The sequence below is a fragment of the Panicum virgatum genome, chromosome 6N (genome assembly GCF_016808335.1).
Source record: "Panicum virgatum strain AP13 chromosome 6N, P.virgatum_v5, whole genome shotgun sequence".
Taxonomy (NCBI): Eukaryota; Viridiplantae; Streptophyta; class Magnoliopsida; order Poales; family Poaceae; genus Panicum; species Panicum virgatum.
In genome coordinates, this window is record NC_053150.1 from 45656182 (window position 1) to 45670307 (window position 14126).

Consider the following 14126-nt stretch of genomic DNA (forward strand, 5'->3'; position numbering starts at 1 on the left):
TTGGTTTCTTCCAAATCAGCCACCTTCTCTTCACAAAAATCACCTTCTTTGACACGTGTCAAAAAACGGCGTCTACACATGCCCCCTAGTTTCGGAATAATTTATTTTGTTCCGAAACTACTCCAACCAGCATTTAAAGCCATTCCTCGTACCCCGTGTATACGGCTTACCCCATACGATCGGGTAAAACTCTTCTTTGCCCCTGGCCTTTCACCTTCCGTCCGCACAAACCCAACGCGCCGATTCACCTTTCGTCTTTTCACTTACCCAGACTGGACCATAAATATCACCTTCCATCCTTGTATCGGGAACAAGTCTCCATTAGCTACAGAGCCTCCTCTCTTCCTTCTTCAGCAAAAACCCTAGATCTTCCCGTAGCAATGGCGGGCTCCAAGCGCCCCGATGAGGGTCCCTCTAATGCCCCGCCGGCGATCCGTCGCCGCGTGGAGTAAGCCCCTCTTTCTTCTGTCTTCGGATTGCCATGCTTTTGTTCAACTTCGATCTCTAATTTCTTTGCCTCTTTCTGTAAAGTGATGATGCCTCTTCCGGTTCCTCCAACTCGGAGGGACCCCCTTTTCCTGGTGTTCCTGAGAGCACCAAGGAGTACATTCGCCAGTTCCTTCGCGAGAAGGACGAAGCTCGGCAGAATTATTCCCAGGAGACTATCTGGTCTCAGTACCTTGCCGCCGAACTGGAGGCGGCTCAATCCGATCGGGCAATCCTCCAGGCCCAGCTCACCGCCGCCGACTCTAGGATCGCTTGTAAGTTGCCCCTTCCGAAGCATTGCTCTCTCCTGTTTTTTTGATTCTTTTTCTGACATCTTGCTTCAGTCCTGGAGTCGCACGTCCAGACCCTCCATGCCGCAGCTGCCACCGCGATCGGGTCGGTGAATGCTCGCGGTGACACCGTCGCTGCCCGTCTACAGGACATCTCCAACCGCGTCCGGGAGGTTGCCGGACATGGAGTCCGCCGCGGCACCGCTGTAGCCCTTGCCACAGCTCAGCTCGAGTCCGGCCACGACTTCTCGCAAATCGAACTGGTCCACTTCCCGCTGGGCAGCGAAGACTGGTGGGCCTTTGAGGAGCTTGCCGACGACATGGAGATGGCAGCCGCCGCCATCTCCGAAGATGTTAGTGTGACACCTCAGGTGTCAATACTTTTAAATCCAATCAATACACCTTAGTTAAAGTTAAAAGAAAAATTTGGGAAACTAATTCAAAGAGAAAGGACCAAATAAAATACAAATCATACAAAAGAAATTAAAGGAAAAAGAGAAAGGAGTGAAAAGCTACTCAAAATTTAATTCAAAAATGTGCACAAAATTTTTGTTGGCTCATGAGAGGTGTTTCAATTGACATGTGCTCAATTGAACTTCAGCCAAAATTAAGTCAAAAACTGAATAAAACTAAAGTCCTTTTGTGCAAATATGCAAATATACCAATAGTTCAAAATGTGAGTTTCAAATGAAAATTTGCATAACACAAAAGTTGTAGATCTTGAAAAGTTATGCAAAAGTGGTATTCAACACTTTTCCATTTGAGCCCTCCAATTAGGAGATAATTTTAGTTTACCGAGAGGTCCCTGGAATTTCAGAAATCACAAATATGCCCTTATCTACATCTCTCTCTTTCCCGGCCTACTCTGTTCGCGCCGCCCGCCGTACGCCGCCGGTGGACTTCGTCCACCGCGCGCCCGCGACCAAATGGACCCGGGGAAACCTCTCCACGCCACCTGGCCCGCCCCTTGGCGCCCTCCCACGCCCACACGCGTCCCAGGCTGCTCCCGAGCCGCCACGACACCCCGGCCGGCGCAGCGCCGCTGCCTCCTCCGCCCGCTCGCCGTCGAGTCGCCCAGGACCAAATCAACCGCCCCCAGTCACTCCATTCCTCACCCAGGAGCTCTTTGGCCTATAAAGACCCCAAGAACCCCACAGCTGCGCCCCTTCTTCCCCTTCTTCCTCCTCCCGCCGCTCCGCCATGGCCGCCGAGATCCAGCTCGCGCGGACCGGCTAGCCCAGCCCCACATTGCCCCCTCCGACCACCGCAGCAGCTTCGCCACCTCCCAGTTAAGCTCCACGCGCGCGGAATCGAATCCAAACCCCCTCCCGAAGCCGTTCCCCTTTTGCGCCGCCGCCGGCGAGCTCAGGCTCACCGCGGACCGGCCAGCTCCGAAGGAGACCGAGCCCGACAGCTACCCCAGAAGCATCCACGAGCTCACGCGGTGCTCATGCGCGCCTTGTTCCCCTACCCGAGCCCTCCTTCGCCTCCAGCGCCGGCGAACCGAACAACCGACCCGCCATCAACGCCGACGAGCTTGAACCTGTGCTCCAAACGCTCGAACGTCGACCAGGGTAGGTGTTCCTCGATCCTTTCTCCCCCACGCGCCTCCCCGTGGCAGCCCCGGTAAGCCCTGCACCGCAGAACACCACCGGCAAGATGCCACGGCGGAGAAGGCCGGCGAAGGACCCGGTTGTAATTTGTTTTTTTCGTTTAAGGGTGTTTCTGCAAGTTTTACAGTGTATAACAGTGAACTTCTAAAATGCGAAATAAATCACAAAAAAATCAGAAAAGTGCAAACTCAACTGATCTGGAATCCTTGTAACAAGATCTACAAATTTTGTAACATTCACATTTGCAGAAACTCAACCAAGTTTAATCTAGGGAAAAGATTAATGAAACCACCTTATGCATGTTCATGAAGTTCTGCTCATCAAATGACTTTGATTTTTGGATATATTATCACTAATGGAATTTTAATATCACAGTAAAAAGATGACACCAACCCAAAATAGTTATCATGTTGGAACAATCAAGATTCTCTAATCTGTTGTTAGCCTTCTCGATTTAATTCTAGAAAATATGCACATGAACTTGCCCTGGAATTTTTACTGTGTGCATGTAAAACTAAAACACTGTTAATATCTAAATTTAAGATTTATTAGAGTTCATTTGCTATATACCATGATTTATGCTTGTTTAATCAACTTAATTCCTTATATATAGTTCTTATGCTCAGAAAAATCCATGTTTATTTCTGGAGTCTCTTTTTAGCTCTGTGTTCCTGTCTAAGAATTTTGAGCTGCTTTTACTGAGTTTTGCCTTGGTGAATAATCATGCTTAGCATCTTAGGGCTAGATTTACTATTTTTGTTCTGAGTAATCTACAATGTTTCTGATCATTATTTTTGGGCAGGATCTTGTTTAGAGTATGTTCTACCTGTGATAAAAAGTTCAGATGCAATACTGGTCAAATGCATCTTGAGAAATTTATGCAAACTCATGTTAAGTTAACTGAATAACTAATTTATCATAGTGAGTTAAATCTTGTAAAATTTTCTGGAGTATGTTTAACTCAGGACTAGTCTCTGGTAAAAATTTGAGAACCAAATCCTTAGTAAAACTTTCTGTAGATTTAATCTTTGTTGATGGCTTGCTGTTTTTAATCTTTTTATCACCTCTGCTATATAAGTGTATAAAATCTGGAAAAATTTCAATACTGAGTTTATGCTTTGAAGTTGCTTGCATAAAATTTGTAGCACCAGAATCCATGTTGAACATTCTGTACAAAAAGATGAAGTAACTAGAGTAATCCATTTGCATGAATAGTTATAGTTCTTGCTCTATGGTAGATGCTGAAATTTATACCCTGAATGTTCAAATTTGAATCTGAGTTACTTTAGTGTTTCATCACTAGCTCTTTAGTAGTTGTGTTGTTAAGGAATAATGAAAGCATGCTATGTGTTGAAATTAAAAATGAAAACCCAAAACCCCACTCATTCATGAATAACCGTAGTTATGTTGCTACTCTATAAACGATTGCCCATGCAATGAAATGTGAAATCATCACTAAATTAACTTTCATGGACTACAACTTTATCGTGAAGGAAAGAAATTATATCCCTGAATAACTCAAAATCTGGCATTGCATATAGAAACGGTTAACCTCGCGGACGGAGACTACGAACTGGTGCCCGCGGACTCTCGTGCGGAGCAGGAGGTTAATCTGAACTGTACTAACTTGTCCCAAGACCTGGGCCAAGCCCCAGAAGCTTTTCTACCAGACAGTGCCCAAGAAGGCAAGCCCCGGAGCATAATCCCACTATTTTTCCGAATTATCATTCTGCTATCTATTTATTAATGTATGGTAATAGTTGGTTTTCTGCAATTAAGTTCTCTAGGCGTTGATCGAAAACCCTAGATGCATGATCCATAGGAACCTATGTTTGATACCGGATCTTTTTATCGACTAGTTGCCATGCTAAATAGGTACGGTAGAAGTCGAGTGGTTTCCTGCCTCTCGCGAGCAAATAGGAATTGTACTGACTTTAATTCCTGTTGAAATGTAAGGACAACGGGCGGGGCTGTGTAGTTGTGATACCCCGCTGGTATAGTCAAAAATGGCTAAGGTCGCGGTGTGTGGCTCATTTCGCTAAGCGTTTGAAAGTACTAGCCACATACCGAGAAATATGGTAATCGGTAAGCTTAAGTACCTGATTGGACCGGCGAGTGGAACGATCTCGCACTCTCCTGGTAGAAGTAGGGTTTATTTTTATGTCGCGACGTACGGGTGCAGAGTGGTCGGACTCTGTAGTCGGGGAGGGTGTTCCGGATCCACGGACTGGAAAGAAAGGGAAAAAGTAGCGTGGGCGGGAGCGAAGTCGATCCCCATGCGTGTGGTCTAGGTTTCCCTGGCCAGGTTGAAATTCGATTCAGAATCGTCCGCCTCTCACGGCATGAGATTGCTTAATGATTTCGGTCACATAGAGTAACAAGTGGAATACGATGATGAAAATACTGCTGGTTGATTAAATGGTTGCTCTACCATGTTTGTGTAGAGTTAGTTGCAAATTAGAATGGTTAATCCAACTAGAAGATGGCTAGATAAAATCTGAAAATAAGGACCAACTCTTAGTGGCATTTTTGGCAAACAAACCCCACCAACCAAAAAGCCTTGCATGTCTAGTTATCGGACTATGTTATATCCGGAGACGGGTCAGTCTTGCTGAGTATTAGTATACTCAGCCTTGCTTGTGGCACTGTTTTTCAGGTACTAACTTTGAAGATCTGTTTGCGAGTCTTACTTGGCCTTGCACTCTGCCTCCGGGTTGGTCTGTCGAGTGGGATGGCCCTTCAGCTGGTGCTAATCACCCTCCCGCTGAGTGACGCATTCGTACGGGCTTTACCGATGCGTCACGTTATCTCGCTAGTTATCTTACTGTTTCCGCTGAACAATGAGACTTGAATAATTGAGGAGTTGGAACTCCGTAGTACTTCGCTAGTCTGAACATGGTTTGTAATAAATTTTCTTTCCGCTGCAATCACTCTGAGATGTATGAAATGGTTTGTGTTGTAATCTCTGGGCTCACCTTCGTGTGAGTGTTGTCTGCTGATCCTGGAATAGCGTGGCTTTTATCGAGGCTTCACTCGAGGAACTACCGGTGAGTGCCAAATTGGGTCAGAGTTGCTTAGCAACGAAGATCAGTGCACCCGGGCCCAGTAGTTTTGGGTGGTTCCGCCACAGCTGGCATCAGAGCTCGCAGACAGCCTACCAGGGATGGCAACCTCGGTTTTCACAACAACAACTTAAAACTTGACTTCAAAGCTACTAAAGTTTTGAAAGAGTTTAGGATCTCCAAGGACAAGTCTAGGACGTAAAGCCCTAGGGAATCTTATGGGTATAATCAGGTGGCTTATTTTGTATGGCTAACTTCCAGCACCTTATTTCTCAGTATTTAAATCCTGTAATTTAAATTCTGCAACTACATCATCGCCACGAAGGTATGCTTACTCAGTCAGCTGAGGGAGTCTGACCTTCCCGTCGGTGATGCGAGCCGAACGCTGGAGCTCAAGCAGTGGCCTACTTGAGCTGCTGCCCATATACCAACTTCGGTTGAGTATATGGGGAGTAATGGTTCGAAATTGGAATTCAATTCCCCGTCAAAGACGGTACTCAGTCAATACGTTGTTTCGATAACGTATGCTTAACGTTGTCCATACGGTGGTAATGGTATGGATGCCGATTCTATAGTGATCGGTAATGTATGGGGATGCTTTCGTGAGTGCTGGCACGAAAGGTTCATTTTATATGCTGTCAATCTTCTGCAGGTACGCTAACTCGAAATCGAATTATAGGCTATCTAGCTATATCGAGTAGCTATATAGTGAGAGACGTAATATGTATGCCACCAAAGTCATTGCGTAAGACCAAGGTTACTTGGCAATTTTTTTCCTTGGTGAGGACGTATAGGTTCTGCATTCATTCTCAAAAAGATTAGCAAATAAATCTCGGGGGAAATCGCAAGCAAATCCGTTAAAACACTATCCTAGGGAGTATCCAGAAAGTCTGCAACCTGGTTTCCACGAATTTTAACTTTCTGATAAGTTACTCAAATTGACTTGGGGTAGTAAGACTAAATGATGTTTCCTAAGTTATCAAGCTGCTGTAAAAATTTGAAAATTTTTGAAGCCTTCTAGCATGGTATTTGTATTTTTGGATCAACCCTGTGTAAAACTGTTAACTCTGAACAGTCTATACAACTGAAATTTTTCGACCTTTATAAGTTGTTCAAACTAAAAATCGTTCAACATGAAAGTTGTAGACAACTAAGTGATGAGCTTACCATAAAAATTTGAAGAATTTTTGACGTCTGGATTGAGAGTTATAGTCAAAATACACCCACTCTGGACACTCAGTTTTCTTGGTTGACTTCACTCTGAATACCTGAGCATATCACCCCCATAGAATCCGAATTGAGCTTAGTGATGACTAGGTGAATTGTTCCTTAACATCAGAGGGACCTTGTGTAAATTTTTGAGAATTTTTGAAGCAAGTTCTCTACAGTTTTGGCCATTTCTTTCACTGTTCCAGAGTTAGTAGTTCTTGTTACCATCAGCTGATCCATCGGTCTTTTGTTGGGACAGATGGAAGAGCTGCTGGTCGTTGACGCGCAGGGGCACGTGCACTCCGCTTGCCTGCACTGGGACGGGTTTCCCCGCCGTCTTTGGGAGCTTTTGAGTGCAGCCGGTTACCTCCAGCCACCGGTTTACGATGGCCACGAGTTTGTGGAGGACGGAGTTCGTCGCTGCAGTGTGACGATGGTGATCCCGCAGCACCCGCTCAACGGGTGGGAGCCGGTCGTGACTCAGATGGTCGGTCACTACCTACTGGACACCTGGGAGCTTACCGCCATGAGGGCGATGACCACCTTTTGCTCTTTGCGCCCCCTGGAGGTGGTTCTGACCGCGTTCGGGTTGTTCCCTGCACCTGACCCGGCAGACCCGCTTTGGCTCGACCGGATGGCACACGTGGACGTGGTCGCTACCCTTGACCCGGTCGGGGCACTTCGGACGACAGCGATGTGCTTGGACGGCCTTTACAGACTTCACACTTACCAGAGTTACGCCGTCGCTCAGTTGGTGGACCACGCTCAGGCCTTGCACCTGGCGGTCCAGCTGAGAGATGGGCAGCTTCAGGAGGCTAGTACCGAGCTCGAGAGCAGGGCTACTCTTATCGCCCAGCTCCACGGCCAGGTTCACGAGCTTCAGGACACTGTGTCGGATCGTGACGCTACGATCAACTTCCTGGAGGACCAGTTTCACGACCTGCAGCTTGAGATGGACGAGGCTCAGGGGCAGCTCCACGCGATACAGCACGCGCAGGATGCCCTTCACGCACCTCCCGACGAGATGTAGGTGGACGAGGAGGACGAGCCCCAGGAGATAGAGGGCATTTCAGAGATGGACTCCGAGGACCAGGCGCCGCAGCCCGCACCGGTTGAGGTTCACACTCCCGCGGCGAGTGAGGCATCGGTCAACATGTAGACCGAGGCGCTGTTTCTTAGCTTTTGTAGACTCCTCTTAGTGTGGCCTACTTTTGGATCATGGCTACTAGGCTAACTTAGAGTTGAGTAACCCCCTTAGTACTGATGTTAGGAGTGACCAAGTAGAGATGAGAGAACGATGGATGTAATGAACCCCTAATGCTACTAGTGTTAATTATCAGTGATCTGCAAAAAGCTGAAGGCAGCAGTTAGTTCGAATTTTTATCCTCTTTTCCTTTCGGATTTAGCTCCTGAGTTGAATACCAAAGTTGTTCCAAATTTCATCAGGAACCTGCTCGCAAAATTTCAACCCAAACGGATTGGTATTGCAGGAGATAATCGCAAATTACAGAAGCTCTGTTTTCTGTGAAGCAGAAAAACCAGAGGAGGAGTAATTGAATTTTTCGACTAACCTACTCTGGAAATCTGATTTTGTGATGACTACCAAAGTTGTAGATCATGAAATTTCCTATCACTTGTAAAAATTTCAAGTCCATATCATGCACCGAACTCCAGTTATGAGCGTTTTCGTATCGCTGGTTTTGCTGCACAACCTGATTAAGCAATTTCCAGTACTTCCATGTCATTTTGAGTTGTATACTCTATTTGAAATGATGATAATGATGAGCCTAATGCAAAAGTACTCACATTTCAGATGGTTGGATCAACTCGAGGCACCCCTAGTGGTTTTGGAGCCGGAGGGAATGGCGATCCACCTCCACCTCCTCCACCAATGGGTATTGCTGAGGTTCTTGCTACCCAGACAGAGATTTTGCGGCAGTTGGTTCAAGCTCAGCAACAACCGCGGGGTGGGCATCATGCTCATCACGCACAAGAGGCGAGCTACCAAGATTTCCTCAGCACTCAGCCTCCGCTGTTCAATAAAGTGGATGAGCCTCTGGATGCTGACGCTTGGATTCGCACGATCGAGTCCAAGTTTTCTCTATTGACTACTCCTTGTTCCGAAGCGAACAAGACTCGCTATGCCGCGCAGCAGCTTCGCGGATCAGCTCGTATGTGGTGGGATCATTACCACGGGATGCTACCGGCTGATCATGTGGTGAATTGGAATGAATTCAAATTGGCTTTTCGAGATCATCATATTCCAGCTGGACTTCTTGACCGTAAGCTTAACGAGTTCTTGGCCTTGACTCAGGGCACTCGTACCGTGGTGCAGTATGCTCAAGTATTCCATCAATTGTGTCAGTATGCTGGACATCATGCCGATACCGACGCTAAGAAGCGTGAGCGCTTCCGTCGAGGCCTTAGTACCAAATTACAAGAGAGGCTAAACCTTGTCCGAGCAGACTCATTCAATGAATTGGTGAATATGGCCATATCTCAGGAGGATCTGATTTCTGCACACCGCGCTGAAAAGAAGCGCAAGGCACCTGCTGGACCCTCGAGTGCCTCTGCACCGAGGTATCGTATTGTGCAAAATAACCCACCCGCATCCTCTCAGAAGGCCCCTCAGCCAGGGCGTTGGATTATTAGGCCTCCTCAACAGCAGCAGCAGACTCGATTCGGGCTTCCCCAGCAAGCTCGATTTGCACCTCAGCAGCAGCCGAACGGCCCTAGGCCGAATGCTCAGCCAGCCGCTCGCCCCGATAATAATAACCGCTGTTTCAGATGCGGGAGTGCGGATCACTTTGCCAAGATGTGCCCCCAGGCGGGACAATCTCAAGGGCAGGCTTCTCGCAGAAATGATCAGCACAAGGGCAAGAGGCAAACCATTCAAGTCAGGCAGGGCCGACTTAACTTCACCAACCTTGCTGACCTTCCTGAGGGAGCACCAATCATGTCGGGTACATTCTCTATAAACCAACACCCCACCGTTATCTTATTCGATTCTGGTGCATCTCATAGCTTCATTAGTTCTAAATTCGGAGCAAGGGTTGGGTTAGATTTCTGTCACACGAAAGGTTCATTCATGATATCTACTCCGGGTGGTAAAGTCGCATCAAACCAAATCGTTCATAATGCGCCACTTAGTTTGGGTAGTAAAACTGTTCCTACCACCTTGATATTGTTGCCACTAGAAGGTATGGACATTATACTAGGAATGGATTGGATGAAAAGACATGGGGTAATGTTAGATATCTCTTCCCGAGCCGTTGAAATAAATTCTCCAACTCATGGTCATTCGGTTCTATATTTACCACATCCTCAATGTCACCACTCTTGTGCCTATGCCATGAAAGATATTCGTCTCGAAGATATTCCGGTAGTCCGTGAGTATGTAGATGTTTTTCCGAAAGATTTACCTGGTATGCCGCCAGACCGGGATATCGAATTCGTCATTGAACTTCAGCCTGGTACATCCCCTATTTCAAAAAGGCCATATCGAATGCCGCCTAAAGAATTGGCTGAACTAAAAATCCAGCTACAAGAACTGTTGGACAAGGGTTTTATCCGCCCAAGTGCTTCACCTTGGGGCTGTCCAGCATTGTTCGTAAAGAAGAAGGATGATAGTCTGAGGTTGTGTGTTGATTACCGGCCTCTCAATGCGGTGACCATCAAAAATAAATATCCACTTCCCCGCATTGATGTATTGTTTGATCAATTGGCTGGAGCAAAGATCTTCTCCAAGATTGATCTTCGTTCGGGTTATCATCAAATCAAAATTCGGCCTTGTGATATTCCCAAGACCGCCTTCTCAACCAGATATGGACTCTATGAGTACTTGGTTATGTCTTTCGGTCTCACCAATGCTCCGGCCTATTTCATGTATCTCATGAACTCGGTATTTATGCCGGAACTTGACAAGTTTGTCGTGGTTTTTATTGACGACATTCTGATCTATTCCAAAGATGAGGCAGAACATGAGCAACACCTGCGCATTGTTCTTCAACGTCTCAGAGATCATAAGCTGTACGCAAAATTCTCCAAGTGTGAATTCTGGCTGGACACAGTCAAATTTCTGGGTCACACTATATCTAGTGAAGGCATTTCAGTTGATCCCAGCAAAGTGCAAGAAGTGATGGACTGGAAACCTCCTACTTCAGTTCATCAGATCCGCAGTTTTCTCGGCTTGGCAGGGTATTACCGCAGATTTATTCCGGACTTCTCCAGAATTGCTAAGCCCATGACAGAACTACTAAGGAAAGATGTCAAGTTTAAATGGAACACGAAGTGTGATGAAGCATTCCATACATTGAGAGCACATCTAACCACTGCACCAGTCTTGGCTCAACCTGACAACAATAAACCATACGACGTTTATTGTGATGCTTCAGGCACTGGTCTTGGTTGTGTTCTAATGCAAGACAATCGGGTGATAGCTTATGCTTCCCGAGCTCTTCGGCCACACGAGTTAAATTATCCCACTCATGATCTGGAACTAGCCGCCGTTATTCATGCTCTCAAGCTTTGGAGACATTATCTTATGGGCACTCATTGCAATATCTATACCGACCATAAGAGTCTCAAATACATTTTCACTCAAAGTGAGCTGAATATGAGGCAACGAAGATGGCTGTAATTAATTAAAGATTATGATCTGGAGGTTCATTATCATCCGGGCAAGGCGAATGTTGTAGCCGATGCGCTCAGTCGCAAGGTTCACTGCAATTGCCTATCAATGGAGTCATATAATGACACATTGTGTGCTGATATGCAAAGGCTGAAATTAGAAATTATTCCTCAGGGCTCTTTGAATCATATTTCGGTGGAACCAACACTCTATGACCAGGTCATCATGGCACAATTACACGACAAAAGTGTTGGTATCATCAAGCAGCAAGTAGTAGAAGGTGAAAATAAATATAAGTGTTTCCGAGTGGACCATAAAGGAATTTTGTGGTTCGAGGATCGCCTAGTCGTTCCAAAGAATCATGACCTGCGGAAACAAATCCTAGACGAAGCACATCTCTCTAAATTCTCTATTCATCCGGGCAGCACCAAGATGTACCAAGATCTCAGGCAAAATTTTTGGTGGACTCGCATGAAGAGAGAGATTGCCAAATATGTCGCAGAATGTGACACCTGCCAGAGAGTGAAAGCTAGTCACTTGAAAGTTGCTGGAACTCTCCAACCTCTACCGATTCCGTCTTGGAAATGGGAAGATATCAGCATGGATTTCATCGTGGGCTTACCAAATACTTCTCAGCACCATGATTCCATTTGGGTCATTGTTGATAGGCTCACAAAGACTGCTCATTTTATTCCAGTGCATACTGAATATCGAGCCAAGAAATATGCTGAGATCTATATTGATCGAATTGTCTGCCTACACGGTATACCCAAAACAATTATATCGGATCGTGGTCCTCAGTTTGTGGCAAGGTTTTGGGAGCAACTCCAAGAGGCTCTCGGAACTAAATTAATTCGAAGCTCAGCTTACCATCCACAGACTGACGGACAGACCGAAAGGGTAAATCAAATTCTTGAGGATATGCTTCGAGCATGTGTCATCCATTATGACAAAAACTGGGACAAATGTTTATCCTTGGCTGAGTTTTCTTATAACAATAGCTATCAGGCCAGTCTGAAGATGGCACCCTTCGAGGCCTTGTATGGTCGACGGTGTCGAACTCCTTTGAGTTGGTCCCAGACTGGAGAACGTCAAATCTTTGGACCTGAAATTAGTGGTCGAGGCTGAAGAGAAAGTAAAAATAGTACAAGCAAATCTCCGAGCAGCCCAGTCTCGGCAAAAGAGTTATTTCGATAAGAGAAGGGATCCTTTGAAGTTCATGGTTGGTAACCACGTCTATTTACGAGTGTCCCCAACTCGAGGCGTTCAACGTTTCGGAGTCCGGGGTAAGCTCGCACCTCGCTATGTCGGGCCATATGAAATCATTGAAGAATGTGGACCCGTGGCTTATCGTTTGCGACTTCCTTCACAACTTGCCGCCATCCATAATGTTTTCCACATATCCCAACTCAAGAAATGTGTTCGAGTTCCTACGGAAATCATTGATCAACAGGAAATTTTAGTGGAGCCCGATCTCTCATATACCGAATATCCACTCAGAATTCTGGATGAAAAAGAGAGAGGTACTCGTCGAAAGGTGGTAAAAATGTATAAAATTCAGTGGTCTCATCACACCGAAGAAGAAGCCACCTGGGAGACGGAGGATTATCTTAATCGACATTATCCGGGTTTCATTAGCTCCACCTCAGGTATATCATTTTCCCCGCCTCAATTCAATCATCCAATCTCGGGACGAGATTCTTTTTAAGGGGGGTAGGTTGTGACACCTCAGGTGTCAATACTTTTAAATCCAATCAATACACCTTAGTTAAAGTTAAAAGAAAAATTTGGGAAACTAATTCAAAGAGAAAGGACCAAATAAAATACAAATCATACAAAAGAAATTAAAGGAAAAAGAGAAAGGAGTGAAAAGCTACTCAAAATTTAATTCAAAAATGTGCACAAAATTTTTGTTGGCTCATGAGAGGTGTTTCAATTGACATGTGCTCAATTGAACTTCAGCCAAAATTAAGTCAAAAACTGAATAAAACTAAAGTCCTTTTGTGCAAATATGCAAATATACCAATAGTTCAAAATGTGAGTTTCAAATGAAAATTTGCATAACACAAAAGTTGTAGATCTTGAAAAGTTATGCAAAAGTGGTATTCAACACTTTTCCATTTGAGCCCTCCAATTAGGAGATAATTTTAGTTTACCGAGAGGTCCCTGGAATTTCAGAAATCACAAATATGCCCTTATCTCCATCTCTCTCTTTCCCGGCCTACTCTGTTCGTGCCGCCCGCCGTACGCCGCCGGTGGACTTCGTCCACCGCGCGCCCGCGGCCAAATGGACCCGGGGAAACCTCTCCACGCCACCTGGCCCGCCCCTTGGCGCCCTCCCACGCCCACACGCGTCCCAGGCTGCTCCCGAGCCGCCACGACACCCCGGCCGGCGCAGCGCCGCTGCCTCCTCCGCCCGCTCGCCGTCGAGTTGCCCAGGACCAAATCAACCGCCCCCAGTCACTCCATTCCTCACCCAGGAGCTCTTTGGCCTATAAAGACCCCCAGAACCCCACAGCTGCGCCCCTTCTTCCCCTTCTTCCTCCTCCCGCCGCTCCGCCATGGCCGCCGAGATCCAGCTCGCGCGGATCGGCTAGCCCAGCCCCACATTGCCCCCTCCGACCACCGCAGCAGCTTCGCCACCTCCCAGTTAAGCTCCACGCGCGTGGAATCGAATCCAAACCCCCTCCCGAAGCCGTTCCCCTTTTGCGCCGCCGCCGGCGAGCTCAGGCTCACCGCGGACCGGCCAGCTCCGAAGGAGACCGAGCCCGACAGCTACCCCAGAAGCATCCACGAGCTCACGCGGTGCTCGTGCGCGCCTTGTTCCCCTACCCGA

At 46.7% G+C, this 14126-nt stretch overlaps 1 protein-coding gene across 1 annotated transcript in view; it reads left to right on the forward strand.

Moving 5' to 3' along the window:
* The first annotated feature begins 380 nt into the window (after positions 1 to 380).
* LOC120678214 overlaps positions 381 to 14126 on the forward strand; it is a 39523-nt gene continuing 25777 nt past the window's right edge. Inside the window, exons 1-3 of the mRNA XM_039959363.1 lie at positions 381 to 448; positions 532 to 761; positions 831 to 1068. Coding sequence (XP_039815297.1) covers positions 381 to 448; positions 532 to 761; positions 831 to 1068 — 536 coding nt within the window. The remainder of the gene's footprint in view (positions 449 to 531; positions 762 to 830; positions 1069 to 14126) is intronic.